The 23,372-nt window shown below is 35.9% G+C and overlaps 1 protein-coding gene across 1 annotated transcript in view; it reads right to left on the bottom strand.

Annotated features, from left to right (window-relative positions):
- Positions 1–3,354: 3,354 nt before the first annotated feature.
- Positions 3,355–23,372, bottom strand: part of COPB1 (COPI coat complex subunit beta 1) — a 33,537-nt gene continuing 13,519 nt past the window's right edge. The window contains exons 9-22 of the mRNA XM_069554319.1: positions 23,234–23,341; positions 23,004–23,150; positions 21,569–21,714; positions 20,014–20,110; positions 18,436–18,596; positions 17,456–17,576; positions 13,009–13,236; positions 12,673–12,852; positions 10,188–10,332; positions 9,111–9,230; positions 6,468–6,613; positions 5,775–5,864; positions 4,675–4,830; positions 3,355–3,699 (exon numbers count right to left, since the gene is read on the bottom strand). Coding sequence (XP_069410420.1) covers positions 3,640–3,699; positions 4,675–4,830; positions 5,775–5,864; positions 6,468–6,613; positions 9,111–9,230; positions 10,188–10,332; positions 12,673–12,852; positions 13,009–13,236; positions 17,456–17,576; positions 18,436–18,596; positions 20,014–20,110; positions 21,569–21,714; positions 23,004–23,150; positions 23,234–23,341 — 1,905 coding nt within the window. The 3' untranslated portion in view covers positions 3,355–3,639. The remainder of the gene's footprint in view (positions 3,700–4,674; positions 4,831–5,774; positions 5,865–6,467; positions 6,614–9,110; positions 9,231–10,187; positions 10,333–12,672; positions 12,853–13,008; positions 13,237–17,455; positions 17,577–18,435; positions 18,597–20,013; positions 20,111–21,568; positions 21,715–23,003; positions 23,151–23,233; positions 23,342–23,372) is intronic.

Genomic DNA, 23,372 nt, shown 5'->3' with positions numbered 1-23,372 from the left:
AAGGACTTTGAATACTCTTTGCTAGCATGTGAAATGAGCGAATTATATGGTAGTTTGAACATTCTTTGGTATTGCCCTTTGGGATTGGAATGAAAACTGACCTTTTCCAGTCCTATAGCCACTGCTGTGCATGCTCAGTTACTTAAGTCGTGTCTGATTCCTTCCAACCCCTTGGACTGTAGAATGCCAGGCTCCTCTTACCTTTGGTTTCTCCAGGAAAGAATATTGGAGTGGGTTGCCATGTCCTCCTCCAGGGGATCTTCCCTACCCAGGAATCGAACCCACATCTGCATCTTCTGCACTGCAGGCAGATTCTTTACCTCTGGGCTATATGCTGAATTTTCCAAATTTGCTGACACATTAATTAAATCCAGCAATTTAACAGCATCATCTTTTAGGATTTGAAATAGCTCAACTGGAATTCCATCACCTCCACTAGCTTTGCTTGTAGTGATGCGTCCTAAGGCCCATTTGACTTCACATTTCAGGATGTTTACTGTAAGTGACTAACCGTACCATCGTGGTTATCATTAAGGCCTTTTTTTTGTATAGTTCTTCTGCGCATTCCTGCCATCTCTTTGTAAGATCTTTTTTTGCTAGGTCCTTACCATTTCTGTCTTTTATTCTGCCCATCTTTGCATGAAAAATTCCCTTGATATCTCCAGTTTTCTTGAAGAGATCTCTAGTCTTTCCCATTCTATTGAAAAAGCCTTCTTACATGAACAATGCAAAGAAATGTGGGCATATAAAGTGTATTTTAAATCCCAATTAAGAGAGCACAGTGTTAACAGCTTTTCTAAACAGTGCTATCCCACTCAATTTACATTTAGTAAAGGCACAAAACCAATAAAATGCTAATAAAGTAAATATCTTAATGTAGTATAGGTATCTGACAACTGTTTTAACTTTTTTCTCTTTTGTTCTCCTTATTTATGAATTTAAGAAAATGGCCATGGGAGCCAATTTTAGCCCAACAAAAGTGACCAGAGTGTTAGGCAATTTTCTGAGTATCAACAGAGATATATTCTTGGACATACAGAAAGATAAACCTTTGAGATTTAACATGAAATCATGGTTGTGAACGCAAAACCAAAATCTCTAATGTGCTAAGCCACTTTTCCTGTCCTGTTATCATCAATAGGTGTTCTATAGAAAAAGGATTCCCTGGTTATGTAAGATTAAGATATGCTGGGTTAAACCAAACTTTACTGAAGGACCTCTCAATATTTTCAGTATGCTAGTGTGGGTGGTGAAACGCCAATACAGAACAATATAAAGCTTTTCCAAACTGACTTGACTGTGGAATCCCTTTTCTCTCATAATATCTAATGGCATCAAGGAAACTAATATTCATTGGAACAGAGCCTGGGAAATGATCTAATCCAAAACTGCATCAGTTCTGCTGCTCTCATCACAAATCTCCAACGCTGGACACTGCACCCACCTGATTCCTTTTCAGCATCCCCAGTATCTTTCTTATTTGGTAGCCACTGACTCTGCTTTGAGATCTTGGTATTCTGGAATCTCAAATGCCCTATGATCCCCAGGTTCATCTGATTAAAAAAGCAAGCAGCTTCAAAGTTTCTGACATCATACTATGTATCCGTCTCCTTCACACTCCAAATAAACCATTTCATTCTTACTCAAGTGCTGAAACAGGAGATGCCGCTTTCACTCTTTCACAGACCTTATCTATGGACTCATCTTGAATGCAGCCTGAATCTTAGCTGGAAGACAAAGTGTAATAGTTTAATGTTCAGACTTAGGTAAAAGAGCAGACTACCTCAGTCATCCCCAAGGAAAGCAATGGCCAAAAGAACAGCACAATCTGACCTGAGGGAACTCAGCTCAGCTCACAAAGGCATTTAGAATCATCCTGGGGATGGTGCCCAGCCCTGGCATAAAGTGAGGAAAAGGGGAGGAGACGGTGAGACACAGAGGCAACATGGAAACAGGACAGCTTTCTGAATCCTCTGGAGCTGGATGCTCCCAGTGCACCTTCAGTAATTGGCTGGCTGGAATCAACTTAATTCCTAACAAACATAAAGGAACACCCAAAGCTAAATGTGAAGATTAAAACTCTATTTTGGATTATCTACTTTTCATTATGATTCAGAATAATTAAGAATAGTATGTCTAGTTTATAAAACTGTTTAAGATGAAGATGGATACAGATGGACACCAAACACATGAAAAAAAGGTCCACTCAACATCACTAATCATTAAAGAAATGCAAATCAAAACTACAGTGAGGTCATCGCCTCATCTGCTCAGAATGGCCATTATCAAAAAATCCACAAGCAATAAATGCTGCAGAGGGTATGGCGAAAAGGGAACCCTCCCACACTGTTGGTGGCAGTGTAGGTTGGCACAGCCACTTCGGAGAACAGTATGGACATTCCTTAAAAAACTAAAAACAGAACTACTACATGACCCAGCAATCCCACTCCTGGACATATACCAGGAGAAAACAATAATTTAGAACTATATACGCACCCTAAAGTTCACTACAGCACCATTTACAACAGCCAGGACATGGAAGCAACCTAAACGTTCATCAACAGAGGAACGGATAAAAAATATGTGATACATATATACAATGGAACATGAGCCATAAAAAGGAACAGAACTGTGCCACTTTCAGAGACATGGATGGACCCAGAGACTGTCATATATAGTGATGCCAGAAAAATAAATATCATATAACGTCACTTATATGTGGAGTCTAGAAAAATTTTTACAGATGAACTTATTTGCAAAGCAGAAATAGACATACAGATGTAAAGAACAAACATATGGATACCAAGGGGGAAGAGGGGAGTGGGAGTATGGAGAGATTAGAATATATATATATATAGACTACTATGTATAAATAGACAACTAACGAGTACCTACTGTATAGCACAAGAAACTATTCAATGCTCTGTGGTGACTTAAATGGGAAGGAAATCTTAAGAAAAAGGGGATATATGTACACATACAGCTGATTCACTTTGTTGTACAGCAGAAACTAACACAACATTGTAAATCAATTATACGCCAATAAAATTAATTAAAAGATAAAATGAACATGGATCTGTTTTCTCAAGGTATTTGATACTTTCTTCTAGGACCTAAATTTCAAAGAAAAGCCCTTTAGAACATGATGAGGCATTTTTGGATACAATGATGTCAGAATGTTAAATCAGTAACCATTAATCAAGTAAATCAAGGTCTATCTCATTTCATATCACATATATTCACAACTCAAACAGCAATTTAAATTTATAATAGAGATCTATAATGCAACTAAAAGAAATTCATTGTTACCTAAAATTATGTAATTACACATTTATTCATAAAACAACAAAAGACTTAGGAATAGATCTGTTTATTGTACTGTGAAAATGGTCTTGATACATGTGAGAAACATTATATACTTTGAGGACAGCATTCAAAACTGTTAAGACAAAAGACAAACTATAATTTTAAAATCAATCTTGATTTAAGGGAAAGGCTATAAATTATTGGCTGGAATGCATTCAGCATGAACTCAGATTCTATATAACACAAAGCACAAAAAGAGTACAAAAGATGTTGGAGTCCAGTAAGCCCATACCTAAATTTTAACTGTAAAGCTGCAAAGACTTTTGTTTATTCTTATATACTATTTTTCTTCTGAGACAAGTTGATTTTATCTCCAAGACTTAAGGCCATTCCCTGTAAGAAAGAATGAAGATGTTTATACATAATTATTAAAACTATATGTAATCAGTAGGTTATTCCATCTTACCAAGCCCCCATTCAAAGATACCACATCAACACTGACACTAAGACGTACAAAACAGACTCAACAAAACTTTACTTGGTTAAGTACTTGTAGCGCTAGATTTATAGAGTCACTAGATTTCAAAAAACTACAGAATACATTCAGAAACACTCCATAGGAATTAATCTGATTGCAAATAAACCAGAATGACAGACCCAAAAGGTGGGCCATTTATTAAAGGAAGGAGTTATATTTCAAGAGTGAAAAGTGAAAGCGAAAGCTGCTCAGTCATGTCTGACTCTTTGTGACCCCATGGACTATATGGTCCATGGAATTCTCCCAGCCAGAATACGGGAGTGGGTAGCCTTTCCCTTCTCATCTTCCCAATCCAGGGATCAAATCCAGGTCTCCTGCACTACAGGCAGCTTCTTTACCAGCTGAGTCACCAGGGAAGCCCAAGAATACTGAAGTGGGTAGCCTATCCCTTCTCTAGCAGATCTTCTCAACCCAGGAATCGAACCAGGGTTTCCTGCATTGCAGGTGGATTCTTTACCAAGTATGATTATTATAAATATGTGTGTGTGCTTAGCTGCTCAGTTGTGTCCAACTCTTTGTGACCCCATGGATTGTGGCCCACCAGGCTCATCTGTCCATGGGGATTCTCCAGGCAAGAATACTGGAGTGGGCTGCCATACCCTCCTGTAGGGGATCTTCCTGACTCAGGGATCGAACCCAGGTCTCCTGTATTGCAGGCAGATTCTTTACTGTCTGAGCCAGACTGACGTTGCATTAGATGCATATATATTATATATAATTATTAGAAATATTAAAATAGTATATATTATAGATATAAAATAATATATTGTTATAAATATAAAATTAATATCATAAATATAAAATATTTATTATATTTATTTATCTGTTACCTGACTCTTTGCACGGATTCTTATGTGGCCAGTAACAGGGGCCTCTGGTCCCTGCTGTATTGGCTTCTCAATGCTAACATTTGCAAGTGCATCTTCTCCAAATATGGAACGAGCATAGAGGTTGGCTGCCATAAAGCCACAGTAACCAGAAAGTGCCTGAAAGAAATTTGTGAGAAACTCAATACTAGAGAACTACACTTAAGCAAGACTAAACAGCACAGGTCAATTATCACCACTTAAAGCAGCTTATTCACCATTTACTCATATATGACTGTATGAACTTGTTGATACTCACAGAACTATACACATAAAATGTGTGAGCTTTACTGTGTCTGTATCTCGATAAACCTGATCAAAGAAATAGCACTCATCCTAATTTGCATTTCTATATTCTTTGTTTAGAGTTGTGTGACTGCCTCCTACACCAGACCTTAAGCTCTATAAAGAACGAGACTATTTTTATTGTCTTCATTATTGTATATCCAGCAGCTCACAGAGTATCGGCATATAATATTTATCAGACTCAATATCTGTTGAATAGACTAACATGAATTAAAGCCTACTTGATTTGGTCTGGCAGTATTCTTTCACTGATTAAATCAGTACCGCAACATTAGCAGACATTTTATAAAGAAAACTTCCTTACATTCTCAGTTTCAGTTTTTGGTCTTTCTCTCTAGTCTTTTTTTTTTACATACATATACAAACAGAGCAGAAAATCAGAGTATATTAACAATTCCATACTTGATCAGATATACTCTGACCCAAAATCAGAATCAAAAGAAGAGGTCATGGACATTTGATAATCTAGTACACTTTGGAATAAGTCTTTAGTTGAAAGGGAGAAGACTGAAAAGAAAAGTCAATCTGACTATTTAGTTGGGACACTGCTCTAGGGACAAGCAGATACTGTTCTTATTTCAGTAGAAAGCAGTAAGCAGATTCACACATTCTACAGGATAGTTTTTTTCTAACTAGTCCAGAATGACACTGCTTTTCTCAGGCTAAGTAAAAACACAATATACTACAGGAAATACAAGAAAGCCAAGAATCTATCATTACTCTGTATCAAATTTAAGAAGTACCCAGGCAAATCTTACCTTCTCTGGAGTGAGGCATTTCATGTTGGTTGACTTTAATATGTGCTGTAAATAGTCGTTTAAATCAACTATATTTGTGTTAACCGTCACCTGTAGAGAGGAAGAGAAAAAAAAGTCAAGAGATTATACTTTTAACAAAGAGAAAGTTGTGAATTTCTTATCTTAGGGCTGATAAAACAATCACTTATGTGTCATATTAAAACCTCCTTCCAAGCACTTAAGGGGAAAGGGTGGGCAACGAAAAGTAAACAACATCTACAAAACCCAACAAACTGTAGGCTGGTATCAGAACTTACAAGTAGAGATAACTTCATAGACAGTCAACATGTTGTATACAAAACAGCTCTAATAAAAATCAAGGGTCACAGGAACAAAGTTCGCTAGCAAGCCACTGACTCTGCAAAGCTTCTATTGGATACTGATTCAATGTTAAGTTTCTATTCATACACACCAGGGATGGAACATTGTTTATAATGTCTTGAACAATTAGATTACTTACAGAACTGTTACTCTCACCAATTTACAACAGTAAATTAACCACACCAGTTGCATGCTTTCCAGTTAAGGCTAATTTGTAAGCACAGATCCTGAAAGTGTTTGCTTTTCACATCTGAGATTAATTTTATCAAAGAATCCCTCAACACTAGCCAAAAAGAAAGATAAGGAGTTTAAGAAAATCATCTAAGGACTAACTTTGTTTTCCCATTCAAATTCAGCCCACATCTGACGGAATTCGGCATCAGTGCAAGTTGCAGGCTGGATATAGTCCATGATGTCAATGTGAATATCACTGAGGACCACACAATTTCTGTCACTTGCTGCTCCAGAGACATCATAAACTGCAATTTAAAAAGATTCCTAATCACCAAAGGCAAATTTTAATTTAAAAGTTTTCGTATTTCTAAAAAACAACTAAGATATTAGCAAATAGTTTTGCTTACTATATACTGGGCTCTATTCTATCTGTTTTACAAATTAATTACCTACTTAATATTCCCATCAATACAGTATTATTACTTTCCATCTTACAGAGAAATAAAGACAGAAAAGTTAAGCTGCTCAAGGTCACTCAACTGGTTAAGTGGTAGAGGCCAGGATTCAGTCAATGAGTGCTTACACAGAAGTTGCAATGTGTTATAGACACTGTGGAAAGATATACAGGTAATAGTGTTCCCACAGTAGTAACAGGTGCCTAACAAACATTTCTGAATACTGCTGAGTTATAGTACTTAATGACACAATACTGTTTGATTCTATATATGTTTCTGCCATAGTAGAAAGTCATAATCTGACTGGAGCCTACCTTTCCTCCTTTTAGCCTCTCCTCTTGACACTCCCCCACGGTATCTACTTTTAGAGAAAACTAAGCTTACCAAGAATAAGTTCCTTTAATTTTCAGCCCCACGTCTAAAAATAAATGTATTTTTCTCTGGATCAACTTATCAACTTTCACCACCTCACTTTTGCTGCCTCTTGTCTTCAAGGTTAATACTTGCTGCCATCCGTGATGCCTGCTTTGGTTGAGGAGCTCACTCCCATCAGTCATCACCTTTCACTCTTAATGTCTTTACCTTCACACTGACTTTCTTCCATTAGAGTTTATGAACATAGTCAAGGCTCTCTCATCTTCAAAAAAAATCTTCCCTCATCCTTTACTTCTTTTCTGGCTACTGCCCCCTCTCAATCTTATCAAAACCAAGGTCCTACGCTCAGAGTGATCTACACTCACCATCTTTATTTCTCCAAGTCCAATGTAGCCCTGAACCTACCACCACTGCCCAAGACATACCATAAGCAATGTTTTAGTATCACTGATAGTCAATCTAAAGGACGCTTCTTGTAGATCATCTGTAGCTTTGGACACGTCTTCAAGATTTTTCCTTCCTTCTCTAACCACATTTCCCTTACAGGCTTCTCCTTCTTTTAATATTGCTCTGAATAAAAAACTCTGAACAGCTTTTAATATTCTTATTCTCTTGGATTCAGTTTTCAAATCTCCCCTCTCTAACTCTTTATGCCCCTTCTAGGTAATTTCTTCCATTTCTATGGTTTAAAACCGAATATTCATCTCTACTTTAGACCTTCTGTTCAAGTTCCAGGGTCATCTCGAACTGCACTTCAGTAACTTAAAGATCGTTTAATTTATTCTCTCTCTCAAATTTGTCCTTCTCTCCTGTATTCCATTTCAGTGATTAACATAAACACCAACCCAACACACCCAAGAAGGAAATCTGAGGGTTGCTCTAGCCACTTACTATTAAATCAGTGACCATGTCCTGGACATTCTACCCCCTTAATATCTATTATATTCAGCCCTTCTCTTCATCTTGGCCATTACTGTGCTGGTTCAAACTCTCCGTCATCTCTCACCTGGGCTACTTCAAGTCTACTAGCTAACCTTCCTGCCTCTTCCAATCAGTCTTCTTTAGTGCTGCCACAGAAATATTTAATCATGTGATTCACCAGTAAGTCCTCAATGGCTCCTCTTTATATCCAGGATCAAGTCTGACATTCTTAGCATGACAAATATAGTGCAGCTGTCACTAACCTTCTCAAGCTCATTCTTTTCTACCATCAGGCTCCAGCCCACTCTCAACTCCAGGTCTATCAAACTACTTGCATTTGATTCAACTGAATCTCTGTCTGTAGATCACTTACTGATCTTTCAAAACCCCACTTGAGCTTCAGCTCCTCCACGAAGCCTTTCCTCCCAACCCCCCATCACTCTGCGAGAAATAACCGAATCTCTGCATAGACTTCCACTTCACCCAGCACAGGATTCTGTCACAGCGCTTAACATTCTGTACTGCACATTACCTATTTCATGCATTTGTTTTCCCTTACTGAACTAGAAGCTATCTGAGAACAGAGATTTTTTTTGTTCCTACCACACAAACTGCTTTTTTAAAAAAGAGAGCTTATTGACTAAATACCTTTGTGCAAGCTAATCCCTAGGTGGCCTGGCAACAAACACCTGTGCACAGTTCTAGACTTAGTTCAACGGTTAATAACATTCCTTCCTCCTTTATAAAGCCTTCCATAGTTAGCATCTTCCCCCTATGATCCCAAAGCACATAGTATATAACCTAGCTGTTGGCATACTGTATTGTAACTTTATATTACTTATTCTTCTCTTGCTTGACAGTTTGAGGACAGTGACTCTCATTTCTGTACATCCAGAACATAGTACAACCCTGAATAGCACAGCAGATGCCCCATAAATCAATAAATGAATGGATTCAAGTCCTGTCCTCAAGAAATGTCACACAGCTACTCATTACAGAAATTCTTTAATAAAAACATCCAAACATCACAGGCTATAAAACAATTCCTTACCTATATTACCAAAAATTATTCCATTTTCTGTTGATGCTACTTTGACATTAGCTTTAATATTTGCAAAATCATGAGGAGCAAGAGTCAAAGGAGATGGCTTTTCCACAAGTTTCAAGTCCCCTGAAAAAAAATTTAGATGTGGCTAAAAAGACATACATATTAACCTCTCCAATCATAAAACCTTAAAATACAGCTCAATAGTTTTTGGCAAAAGAAGGAATAAAATAAGGATTACGATTCAAATATGAGGATAAAAAAATCATTTAGCACTATTATGCACATCAATATGCACATTTTCTTTTAAAAGGTAATAGGCTTCTCAGAATAATCCTATATTTAAATTCACTTATGTAGGGGGTGTGTTTTAGGCATACCATTTTATTTCAGTGAATGGATACGAACTTTTCAAAAAGCTTAAGTCTTAAACTATACACTCCATTATAAAGAAAGATAAAACAACCTGAAGAAAGAATTAGTTCTTTATGTAGGACTCAAGCTATGCTGAGGAAGACAGGACAGAACTATGTTCTCCTTTGATTTCTTAAAGCCTCTTAACTCTTGCTTAAGTCATATAGAATTTTGTAGGGAAAGTGCACTGTTCCTATATACAATTTGAATTTTCCAACTTCAAAGCCAGATACGTAAATGATCAAAAAAAGTCTAATTCATGTGTCTTTATTAAGAAGGAAAAAAAACTCACATTGCTAAATGTGATAATGTATTACTTTGGCCACACATGGGGTATGTATTGAGTTATGAACTCAGAAAATACCTTGTTCTAAACTAAGGCAATTGAAACTAACTAAGCTATCTGGTAAATCTGTAATATAAACAGTTCTTATGTATATTTTTAAAAATTGACATATGTTAGCTCAAGCTCATTGAATGAACCTATCTAGGAGTACCAAAGAACGTAAGCATAAGAAAGTATCACAGAGGCTCAGAAACTAAGACTTGATTCAAAATGTCACGAAGGGCTCAAGAGAATCCTTACACTAAAACTTGTACACTTCTCGTAACAACCTGTCATCAAGATTTACCATATAATAAAACTCCCTTTATGGTAAATTTCCTTACCCAGAGTAGCTAACTCTAACGTGCAGTTCTGCAAGGTGTCACTGGTTTGGTTCACAACAAGTACATCCAGGACGATATCATACTGGTTGACATGAACATAGGCTTCTGCATACACAGGGTCTGAGAAACCTGTCAACTGGGTAACCTGTCAAACAAAAACAATCAAATGACTGAGACAATCAGATATAGCCTAGCCAAATGACTAGGAATGTTAGGTGATTAACAGATGTACTTAGATTAAACCAGTCATTCGAAATGGGTATAATAAAATTGTTTTATAATTTAGACATGGTGACTGAAACTTACACATTACCATGTTAAATATGTTCAGCAAGTACATTAAACACTATCTCAACTTAGGAACTGAACAGATTTGAATAGATTTTCAGTTAAATCCCTCAGCACATACACTCACTGGTTGTTACTCAAACTCGGGAAAAATAATTACAAGCAAGAAATTCTTGTAATTCCATGAAGACAAATTTTTAGATGTACCCCTACCAAAACTTTTAAAAAAACATCCAGTTCCATTCAGTTGCTCAGTTGTGTTCGACTCTTTGCGACTCCATAAAAAAAAGAAAAGAAAAATCCAGAGTAAATATTTTAAAAATGTAAAACATAACATTTCACCAAAAACATAGGCAGCAAAAGAAAAAAAATAGGTAAATGAGACTACATTAAAAATCACAAACTTTTGTGCATCAAAGAACATTATTAACACAGTGAAAAGGCAAGCCACAGAATGGAAGAAAATATTTGCAAATCATACATCTGATAAGTGACCTGTATCCAGAATAGAAAAAGAAATCCTACAACTCAACATACAGAAAACAATCAACCAGATTAAAATCACTCGCAAAGGACTTGAGTAGACATTACACCCAACATCACTAATCACTAGGGAAATGCAAATCAAAACTAAAACAAGATGTCACTTCATATCCATTAGGATGGTTACTGTAATAGAAATAAAAAGTAAGTGTTGGCAAGAATATGGAGAAATCAGAATCCCTTCTGCATTGAAGGCTGGAATGTAAAACAGTGCAGCTACTATGTAAAACAGTACAGCGGTCCTCAAAAAACTAAAGCAGAATCACTATACTATCCAGCAATTCCACTTCTGGGTTTAACACGAACGAAAGTAGACCTCAAAGAGATATCCAAACATCCACCTTCACGGCAGCATTACTCACAACAACCAAAAGGTGGAAGCAACCTAAGTGTCCATCAGCAGATGAATAGATAAACAAAATGTGGTATATATTTAGCCTTGAAAGGAAAGGAAATTCTGACAAATGTTACAAAATGGATGCACCCTGAAAACATTAGGCTAAATGAACTAAGAAACCAGTAACAAAAGGATGAAATTGTGATTCCACTAATATAAGGTACCTGGCATAATCAAATTTACTGGGATAAAAAGTAGAATGTGACTACCAAGGGCTGAGGCAAGATGGGAATGGGGAGATATTGTTTCATGGGCACAGAGTTTCAGTTTTGAAAAATGAAAATAGTTCAGGGGATAGATGGTACAGAGGTTACATAATAATGTGAATGCACTTAATGCCACTGAACTGGACACTTAAAAACGGTTAAGAGGGGATTTCTCTGGTAGTCCAGTGGTCAAGAATCCACCCTGCAATGCAGGAGATGAAGGTTTGATCCCTGGTCAGGCAACTAAGATCTCTTATGTTGCAGGGCAACTAAGCAAGTGTCATAACTAAGACCTGACGCAGCCAAATCAACTGATATATATATATATATGTATGTATATATTTTTTTAAGTAAGTTAAGAGGGTAAATTTGATTTTATGTAAATTTTACAATTTAAAAAAACAAAAGTGAAAAAATTTTATAACTGTAATACTGTCAATATCAATTACCAATTTTAAGGGAGAAAGTGTTTTAGTAGTTCCTATTCTGCCACTGATCTTACCTTGGGCAACAAAATCAATCTGAGACTGTTTACTTATCTAACAGAGGAAGGATTAAACTAGGTCATGGGTGTGTAAATTTAATATTTGAGAAAAGAGAGAGATGAGAATACTTTTCCTAATGAAATCCTATATGGAACTCAATACACTAAGAATATAAAAGTGGAGTTGCCCTGTTTAAAGTAGCAGGGGACAGGAGAAACTGAGGGCAGGGTGTCAGGGAGGAGGCTAGTGTTTTACCTTTTAAAAGCTCTAGTTAACCTCTCAGGATCCCTTGGCTCTATGTTTTAGTTTACGGTAATTTGACACACAACTGGAACAAGTTATGAAATCAGCCATGGGACTAATAGTACTAGCATATAGAAAAGTATCAGGTTCCACCGAGTTTCAATTCATGTTTAATGAACCTATCAATCACAGTAAGGACAAAAAAATATGCTGTACTAGTTATTTTTCTTTTACAATAAACAGTAGGACCAACAAATTCTTGATTATTACTTTCAAAAGCAGCCAAGTTAAATAACCCACTGGTGTATTTGGTATATCGTTACCTTGTTAAGTTTAGATGCTAGGGGATCTGCGGCTTCTTTTCTCTGTGTGTTACCCATTGCTGCCAGCAAACTCAGCTGAAACTGATCTTCCTTGCAGTTCATTTCATTCTTTGCAGTTAGTTGCATGAAGGAAATTGGGTCATCAGGCTGTACTGTCACATTCCTTTTTTCAGATTCTTTCTGTGTTGCAAAAACAATATACCAACTCTCTTTAATTTGGAAAAAACGATAATTTTTGGAGGCCTTCAACACAGACACTCCTCACATATGAGAACTGAAAATTCAACAACAAAGAACACAAAGCACTTTTATGCCTTTATCATATATATACCTTACCTTTTGGGATAATTTTTCTTCTTCAAGTTTAGCAGATAACATGTGAGAAAGGGACTGTCTGCATTCCTTATTGAAAATGTCATTCATTAAAGGTGAACATTCAGATAAGACCTTGAGGCACAAGGAGATTCGATCTACATCATCGTCTGTAATCGGCTTCTTAGGAAGAGAGGATTTTCCCAAATGTAGGATAGTGGCCATGAGCAACATTGCTTCAGCAACAAAAGACTAGACAAGGAGAGAAACGGTTTATTTATTGTCAGCCTTCTCCAAATGCAATAATGTCACTTTAATATAACTCAAAATTCAAGAAATTAAACCTAATATCACTTAACCTGAATATTTTAGATTTTATTTTTTATACCCTTTTCCTTCCTGCCACCCTCTAAAACCTTCATTAACCCTCAACTAATAGAGAGCAGAGATTTAAAAACTTTTTTCTCTTCCTCTATTTTCTCTTATACTTTCCAACTTCAGAAAGATAAAAGAATGATTTTTTGTTACTGTTCAGTCTCCAAGTCATGTCTGACTCTGTGTGACCCCATGAACTGCAGCCTGCCAGGCTTCCCTGTCTTTCACTATTTCCCTGAGTTTGCTCACTCATATCCATTGAGTCAGTGATGCCATCCAACCATCTCATCCTCTGTTGCCCCCTTCTCCTCTTGCCTCAATCTTTCCTAGCATCAGGGTCTTTTCCAATTTGTTCTTTGCATCAGGTGGTCAAAGTATTGGAGCTTCAGCTTTGGCATCAGTCCTTCCAACGAATATTCTGAGTTGATTGCCTTTAGGATTGACTGGTTTGATCTCCTTGCAGTCCAAGGGACTCTCAAGAGTCTTCTCCAGCACCACAGTTCGAAAACATCAATTCTTCAACTCTTAGTCTTCTTCATGGTTCAACTTTCACATCTATACACAACTACCAGAAAATCATAGCTTTGACTATATGGACCTTTGTTGACACTGTTTAGGTGTGTCATAGCTATTCTTCAGGAGCAAGTGTCTTTCTAATCTCGTGGCTGCAGTCACGGTCTGCATTGATTTTGGAGCCCAAGAATGATACACTTCACCAATTGTTAATATTCTGCCAAAACTGTGTTCTTACTCTAACCATATATGTACATTTATTTTTTTGACTTGGGCTTCTGAGGTGGCTCAGTGGTAAAGAATCTGCCTGCAATGCACGAGTGTGGATTCAATCTCTGGGTTGGGAAGTTCCCCTGGAGAAGGAAATGGCAACCCATTCCAGTATTTTAGTCTGGGAAATCCCAGGAGCCTGGTGGTCCACGGTATCACAAAGAGTCAGACTTCTGACTTAGCAACTAAACAACAACAACAATTTTTTTGGCTTAACATATGAAAGCAAGAATCTTTACTTCATAAGTGCTTTAGCAAACATCTCTTGATTTAGGACAGTTTCCTGGATAATCATAATATCATTATCTCACCTAAAAAATGTAACAATTCCCAACTATATCTACTACACTCCAAATTCAACTAAATCTTACTAATTGTCACAAGATTTTTTTTTTTTTTAAATCCAGGATCAGGTTCATGCATTTTGATTATTATTCTCTTTAGCTCCTTTTAATCTAGACCAGTCCCTTGGTTTTCCATATTGTTTTCCACCATTGTGATGTAAATGTATCTACACATTGTGATCAGCATACATATATGAAAAAATTATCAGAAGCCTGGGGAAGAATAAATCTAATAATCCTTTGTGTCCAGATATGGTCTCCAGAAGGAAAGAGAAGGGGAGACAGAGAAAAGTAGCTAAAGAAATAATAACCAAAAATTTCTCACATTTGATAAAAATTATAAAACTACATATTCAAGAAGCTCAATGAACCATAAGCAAAGGAAACATAAAGAAAAGCACACTAAAGCATATCCTAATCAAATGACTGAAACCTGAAATTCTAATTATAGTGATAAAGAGAAAACCCAAAACCAGCTGGAGGAAAACAGGACACACTCCACGAAGAGGCACAAGAGCAACATCTTGATAGTATGGAAAGCCAGAGGACAATGAAGCAACATCTTTACAGTGCTAAAAGAAAAAACTGTCAACCTAGAATGCTGTACCTACAAAGATATCTTTCAAAACTGAAGGAGAAATAAGGGCTTTTTCAGACAAACAAAAACCTAAAGAATTAACTGTCAACAGATCTGCACTACAAGAGAAGTTAAAGCAAATTCTTTAGACAAAAGGTGTATGATACCAGAGAGAAAGTCAGATCTACATTAAGAAATGAAGTGTGTTGGAAAAGGCATAAATGAAGGAAAGCCAAGACAGCACGGTGATGAACAACCAAACTTCCTTCTGCTTTGTACCAAAGGTGGCAAATTTCTTGAACTAGTATGTTACCAGAAAGCTGGTTCTCTTAAAACAGATTCCAGCAAATGCTCTCCCAACTTGCAGAACCAAGACATAAAATGTTGGAGATTTTTAAGAAGCATAATTTAAAGAACAGACGAGACCTAAATAAATAAATAAGGGCCCTCAGAGAATTACAAAGTAAGTTACTCCTCATAAATAAAAGTAATTGATTAATAAGAGATAAAACATCTTATAATTTACCTGATCTTCTGAATCTTATTTATGGATTTATGAGGAAAGCTATATGATGGACATTTTTTTAAAAATCCTTCAAAAATCCCTAATCTAAAAATAAAGTGTCATCTTATATGCAGGTCTGACTACATGAAAGAATCTAATGGATTATTATGGAGCTATTGAATATTATTATGATTAGGAAGGGTTTAGAAGAGCATAGGGAAAATGTTATAAAGTTAAATGAAACTACAATATGGTAATACACAAAATGATCTCCACTAGGGAAAAAGTGTTTCAAAGATAAAAGTCATAATAAACTCTGACGAAAGGTTTTCGTTGACCTGAACTAAACTCAATGTAATCCTATTTTTTGATGTTTCTATCTCCACTACAATATTAATAAGATTTGTACTTCAGTGTTTTAACCATGACTGATTTTTTTCTCACTAATCTTCATTACATCACTCCTTATTTTAGCAATGTGAAAAAAGATATGACTAAAAATAAAATAAAAAACACTCAGTTTTACCACAAAGTGATTTTTTTTAATGAAAGCAAAGATTTTTTTTCAGGCAAATGAAAGCTGAGAGAATTCATCATCAGCAGACCTGCATTATAAGAATAATCAACTCCTTCAGGCAGGAAGAAAATATCAGATAGAAATCTGCATGTATACAAAAAATTAAAAACACTTAAGTATAACTTTTTTCTCATTAAAAAATATTTAGAAGAAAATTGACTATTAATAATGAATGAATGGATAAACAGTAACAGCAGAATATTAGACGGCCTGAAAAAAGAAAGAAGTTCTGACAACGCTATCATTCAAATGAACCTTGAAAACATTATGCTAAATGAAATAAGCCTGTCGCTGAAGGACAAATATTGTATACTTCCATTTATACTAGGTGTGTAGAACAGGCAAATCTATAGAGGCAGAAAAGCAGAATGGTGGTAGCCATGGACTAGCGGAGGGAATATGGGGTTATGGTTTGCTGGTTATTCTCAGTTTGGGATGATGAAAAAGTTCTGGAGAGGGATAGTGGTAATGGCTAACAATTTGAATGACTCACAACACTGAACAGTACACTTAAAAATAGTTTAAATGGTAAACTTTGTGTTACATGTATTTTACCAGAAAGAAAAATATGAAAGCAAACAAAGCAAAAATGAAAAAAAAAAAAAAAACCACCCAAAGAGGTACTTGAACTGTGCCCTGTTTCCAACTCTCAACTACTTAAAACTTGCTAAATATATCCCTTCCCAGCATGAGTTTGGTCACTAGGTAAATAAGAAAAGGGAAAGAAATAGTACATATATACATAAAAGATAATTGACTATTTAAAGCAAAAATAATAATTATGCATCACAGGGCTGATTAAATGACACACAGAAATAAAATACAGGACAGTAACATAAAGGATGGCAGTAGGGGTTGGGTAGAACGACAGTACATTATTGTAAATGAGTATACAGTCAGAATAGTCAGAAGCCATGAAAAAGGTATGAACTGCAAAAATGGGAATATATTTAAGAGGCATTTCTAGGATAAAACAGACAATGACTAGCAGGAAGAAGATGCTGGAGAGACAGGCATTTCCTTCACTGGGCTTTGACTAATCCCAGCAATCAGAAATAACTTCATAAACCCGTGTATCACTTCCAATGGGCTAATCATACTGTGTTGTTATTACATTACTATGTCAATTTTACAATCATTATATTATATACATATATTTCATTATATTACTGTGTTCATTTCCCCAATTAAAGCATAAGCTCTTTTATGACAGGAATTTAGCATTCATTCACTTTTGGGTCCTCACTATTCAATGCATATAGCAGGCACTCAATATTCATGTTAGGTAAATGTAGAATAAATGAACTTACATTTTGCTTTTTCTTCTCCTGAACCAAAGCCACATAGCGCAAGGCAATCTTGGTCAGAGTTGTGGCAAGGGAGGCAGCAACAAAGAAATCTCCATCCAGAAGGAATCCTCTTAGGGGAGGTCTGCAAAGCAATCAAGGCAAATGAAACCCACCAACTTCTTAAGCAGCATGTAGCTTTTGTATAAATGACTCAAGGAAGCCTATTTCATACTCTCACTGCCACCCTTCGATGATAAAGATCTCAACTAGCTCCCTCTTTACCTCTCAGAATAAAAAAGGAAAAAGATTTAAAAAAATACACGGCTGTAACACATCTGCAATGTTAAAAGAGCTAAATAAATAAAGAGAAAACAGTTAAAGGTGTATATTCATTTACTGCGTCCCTTTGGGCAGTTCCAAACCTCTTTAAACCTCAAATTCCTCCTGTATGAAATGTGGCTAATCAACAGGATACTGTCAAAGACTATCAGGGACAAGCTATTTATTTAGTACAATGCCTAATATATAGTAACCATTAAAATTTTAGACATCATCAAAATTTTCATCATCTTTACTATATAATTAGAGAGCAAATATGGAGGAAAACATCAAAATTTTATTCCATCAATTAGAAGTGCAAAATCTTGAAATTTCAGTTTGGGATGATGAAAAAGTTCTGGAGCGGGATAGTGGTAACGTAATTTCCAAATGTTATTTGGAAATAAAACTCAAATGTCATTAGTTACCTCCACTTAGTATTTTCTATGTGAGTAAAGTAATCTTAAATAGAACACAGTTCAATGAGAATATTTATTAGGAGCAGAGAATTAAAACTATTAACATAATTTCTGGAAGAAACTTAAACATCCTTTTCCGTCCAAGTATCCTAAATAGTGAAGATTTCTATCTGGGTCAAAAGAGTAAACTAATAAGAGAAAGAAATCCTCTGACTGTTTTATACACAGCAGTACAGCTCGCAGGTCCCAGGTGCTACAAATTACCTTTCTTCCTCTTTCTTGGTTGGTCTAGAACTGCTAAGGGCACTCTGAGTTGCATAGGTGCCCATCTCAGTTACCAACTTCTGAACTGGTCCCACAGTTATTTCTTCTTCAGGTTTCAATTCACCAGCTTCTTTTTTAATCTCTGACTCTACAATTGGGATCTAAAAATCAAATGGAAATATCAAATACCAGTAGGAAGCCAAACATACTTAAATATTCAATAATTTCTATAGTTCTCTACAGAACTATTTCCTCAATGGGGTTTTTTGGAACTTGGGACTCTGCTTCCAATTTTCCTTCCTCCTCAGAATAATGTAGTGAGGAAAGGGGCTTTGGAGTTGGATGCTACTTTTAGTTTGTATGTGTTGAATGTATTAGTCACTCAGCCATGTCCAACCCTTTGCGACTCCATGGACTGTATGTAGCCTGCCAGGCTCCTCTGTCCATGGAATTCTCTGGGCAAGAATACTGAAGCGGGTAGCCACTCCCTTCTCCAGGGGATCTTCTCAAACCAGGGATCCAACTCAGGTCTTCCACAGTGCAGACAGATTCTTCACTGTCTAAGGCTTCAGGGCAAATTAATTAAAACTACTTTGAAACCTCAGTTTCTTAATCTGTTAAACAGAAATCTTAATTCTCTACATATAAGTTACTGAAAAGGAAAACACTTAGGACAGTAACTAAGCCTTATTCCTCTTCTCCCTCACTTTCGTTGAAATACTAATCAAAACCAGCACCCATTCTTCCACAAAATGAAATAAATCTGACTTATGTGTATGTAGTCAGATTTACCAACCTCCTCTTTTAATTTTTTTTTTTTTGGCCACATGGCATATGGGATCTTGGTTTCCCCATCAGGGATCAAACCTGCACTCCCTGCATAGGAACTGTGGAGTCTTAACCACTGGACTGCCAAGGAAGTCACCCAACTTCCTTCCTCTCTTTTAAACCAAGTAGATACTATGTATTTATTTCTTAATACCAGTCTATCATCTAATTTATGAGCTCCAAGAGTCATCAATCATTATCTACCGACTCCTTTATTATATGGATGAAAAACCTGATGTCCAGTCAGGTTAAGGAAATTATATCCAAAGTCCTGGAGTTATTACTGGTAGAAGCAAGACTGGAATCCAGGTTTCTAACAAGAACTATTCTTTCTATTCTACTATATGGGCTTGTTTAGATGAGGAAAATGCTGCCAGTTTTAGTATATAAATAGGTGTTCTAAAGTTTGCCCTGTTCTTACAAGAATTCTTTTTTTATAATACAGAGGATTAAGCAGTTTTACAATTCTTTTTCCTTTTTAAAATATATAACCTTTTGTTCAAATAAAATCTTACCCAGAATGGTAAATAATACAGATAAAAGAACACGTGTTATCAATGCAGAGGAGGGCAACTCCCTTAATTTCCCATTGACCAGAGGCTTAATTATCTGAGTAATTAAAATTTTTTTCAATGTTCTTTAGCCCAAACACTATTAAATAAAAACACAAAAGTAAATCACCACATAAAAGTCAGATTTACTAAAATAAAAATCACTGCATAAAGTAGCATATATTAAAGTAAAACATACCTCCCCAAGGGACCTGCGGACCTCAGTCATCACACTCTGAATGTCTTCCTTGGTACTACAGTATTCTCCCAAGATCCACAATGCTCCTCGGTAAATCCTAAGGCAAGAATACAAGCTATGAAGAACTGACTCGGCCAACAAATCTTGAAGCAGTGGTCTTTTTTTGTGAGTTTAAGCTTAAGGAAGAAAAAAATATTCTGCAGTTCCAAGGGACTATGGATGAAATGTTAAGAAAGAATATAACAAGACACTAAGTTTCTTTGATTCTCTCCTGAAGTCACAAGAATTAAAAGGAAAGTAAGTGTTCTTTATTTAGGAACATTCTACAACTGGTAAACCCAGGAGGTTAAAAAATAAAATACCCAAATGTTTCCCAGAAATGTGTTGTCTTTTATTTTGGACAGAATTTCAAGTAAATTTGATTTTATAACCTACCACTATTAAAAGTATGTATTATTTTTATATAACAAGTAATTCACTGAAGAGGCAGGGGTGCCAAATAGACCAGTGAAAAAGGAAGGAATGCAGAGAATCAAAACTACAGAAAAAAACCTCAAATAAAGCAAGCAACAATTTTCTAGTTAAAAATGTTGTAGTAAATTAAGTCTTTTCCCTAAGATTTTCCCTAAGATTTTCATTAAATTTATTTCAAAAAAAATTCTAGAAATTGAAACCCTAAGAGGTTATGGCTGCCAAAAGCTAAACTTTGACATGATTTTTATTTTTCCAGAAAGAAACAAATCTTTCTCACTTCCATAAATCTCAATACATTTTCATATCATAAAACCAATATTGTACTCCCTTCTTTTCTATACAGGCAGATGTAAGGCAAGTCTACTACAATCCATCAGATGATTTAAATGAAGCAAACTCAGCTGCAATAGTCCTTTCTCACTAGCAAAGACTATCTGAAGGGAAACATTACAGATTTAGGCTGTTATTTTCAATGCTCCACTTCAGTAAATGCTAAAGAGGGAATATAAATAATGATGGTATCCCAAAATAGTACCTTTTAAAAATATTTGCCTTATCAGATTATTCCTTGCAAGTGTATAAAATGCAGTTGATACTTAATACTGATTTTGTAAGCTGCAATCTTGAGCTCATTTATTAGCTCTAATAGTTTTGCTTGTATGTGCATGGGGTACAGGGTGGGGGTAATTCTTTCCCTTGTTAATATGGCGGATTACGTAGATTGAATTTTTTTAACTAGTCTTGCATCTCTGTAATAAACCCACTTGGTCAAGGTACATAAAAAAAAAATAAATAAAAATATGTTTCTTAGTCACTTTAGAATTTATGATGCTTTAGAGGAGATGAGAATGGAGAAACCTACCTAAATCATACCTACCTACCAAAAATTTTTTTGCTGATAGATTATGGATTCACTAAAGGTGAGAGTAGGGGTGACATGTTTCTGACATTTATTTTGTTTCATTTTGTCTTAACTGTTTTAAGACAGCTCTCCTGTCATATTTTCTATCAACTTACCCTTAAAGACAGAAATTGGTAAAATGCTTACTTAACTTTACATTTAAACAGATTTCAAACCTACTTGACAGATTTGATAGCATGAAAGACTTCAAGCATCTTCTCAACAATAAGCATTCTCAGATTATCAAAGCGCTGAATGGCTTCACGAACAAACTCCAAGACATCTGCAGCTGCTGCTTCATTACTGTCACTGAGAAATTCCATTAACTAAAAGAAAAAAAAAAAAAGAAGGGATAACAATTACACATTTTCAGAAAGAAAATTACCTATTACCTAAGGTTAATAAGTAAACTGAACAAGTTTACAAAGAAAATAATTAATACTTTCCAAATACACAGCAAAATATAAGTTGAGAGACAAGTACCATTATGTAAACAAAGGGATGATGACTTTTCAGTTTACATGCAGCGAAGTTTATTACAAAACACATAATAAAATTGAAGCTAGAGGACTTCCCTGCTAGTATAGTGGATAAGAATCCACCTGCCCACATAGGAGACACAGGTTTGATTCCTGGTCCAGGGGTCCAGGAAGATCCACATGCCTTGGAGCAACCAAGCCCGTGCCCCGCAACTACTGAGGCCCATCACCCTAGAGTCTGTGCTGCGACAAGAGAAGCCACTGCAATGAGAAGCCTGCACACTACGACTAGAGTAGCCCCTGCTCGCTGCAACTAGAGAAAACCCATGTGCAGCAACAAAGGCCCAGCATAGGCAAAAAAAAAACAAAAACTGAAGCTGGAAACCCACAATTCAAAATAAATTAACTGGAGACACAAAGATTTACCAAAAGTAAAATCATTTCAGAGAAAATTTAGAGCTCAAAGTCAAAATTTCAAATTACAATAACATACCTCATTTGTCTGACAATGACAGAAAGCAAAACATTCTTGGTATGCTAATTTTTCCTCTAACTAAATCCTTCAAATTTAAGAGATAAAATTATTGATTATCTGAAAGAAACTTATTTGCCCTACTGATTGATTTATATACACAGAATATTTTACTATAGGTAATAGTAACAAACATTAAGGGTTTCACTCATAGCTCAGCTGGTTAAGAATCTGCCTACAATGCAGGAGACCTGGGTTTGATCCCTGGGTTGGGAAGATCCCCTAGAGAAGGAAACAGCAACCCACTTCAGTACTCTTACCTGGAGAATCCCATAGACAAAGGAACCTGGCAGACAGTCCATGGGGTCACAAGAGTCGGACACGACTTATCAACTAAACCACCACCAACAAACATTAGTTATAATAGTATATGGAGGTATATTTGTCATTATTTTTGTTGTTGTTTTTTCAGTGAAGATATGAGAGAAAGAAGTCAAAGTCCTTATCCTTTTGAGCTTAGTAGCAGACATAAAGATCTCTTCTTACCGTGAGATTTAGTGATTACAAAGAGCTGAGATTTCCAGAATTTAACTGTCAAATAACTAAAATTTCCTAATTTTTATTTTTAGAGAATTTCAAGATTAAGATCACTGGGATTACATACCACAGGAATAACATTTGCAGCCATATCTGGAAATCGGACAGAACAGGAATGCAATGTTCGCACAAGTAGTTGTCTGTATTTGTCAGTATCTTCATGCTCTGACACATTATTTGTTTTAATTACTTCCTTCTTAAGGACAATAACCAGCTGTAGAACAAAGCAAAAATAAGTGAGAATGACATCATGTTTGACTTGACAGCTTACAAAGTGCTGTCAGAATTTTGTTTTACCTCTTCAACATTCCTAGAGGAGACAAGATCCAGTGCTAACTGCAGAGTCTTCTTGCGTACTTCTAAGTCTGGTGTGCTCAATACTCTTAGGATGTCCATAACCAGATCCTAAAAAAGAATAGAAATAATCTAGAATTAA

Source organism: Ovis canadensis, chromosome 15 (genome assembly GCF_042477335.2).
Source record: "Ovis canadensis isolate MfBH-ARS-UI-01 breed Bighorn chromosome 15, ARS-UI_OviCan_v2, whole genome shotgun sequence".
NCBI classification, from domain to species: domain Eukaryota; kingdom Metazoa; phylum Chordata; class Mammalia; order Artiodactyla; family Bovidae; genus Ovis; species Ovis canadensis.
This window is presented reverse-complemented; position numbering and strand designations above follow the sequence as displayed.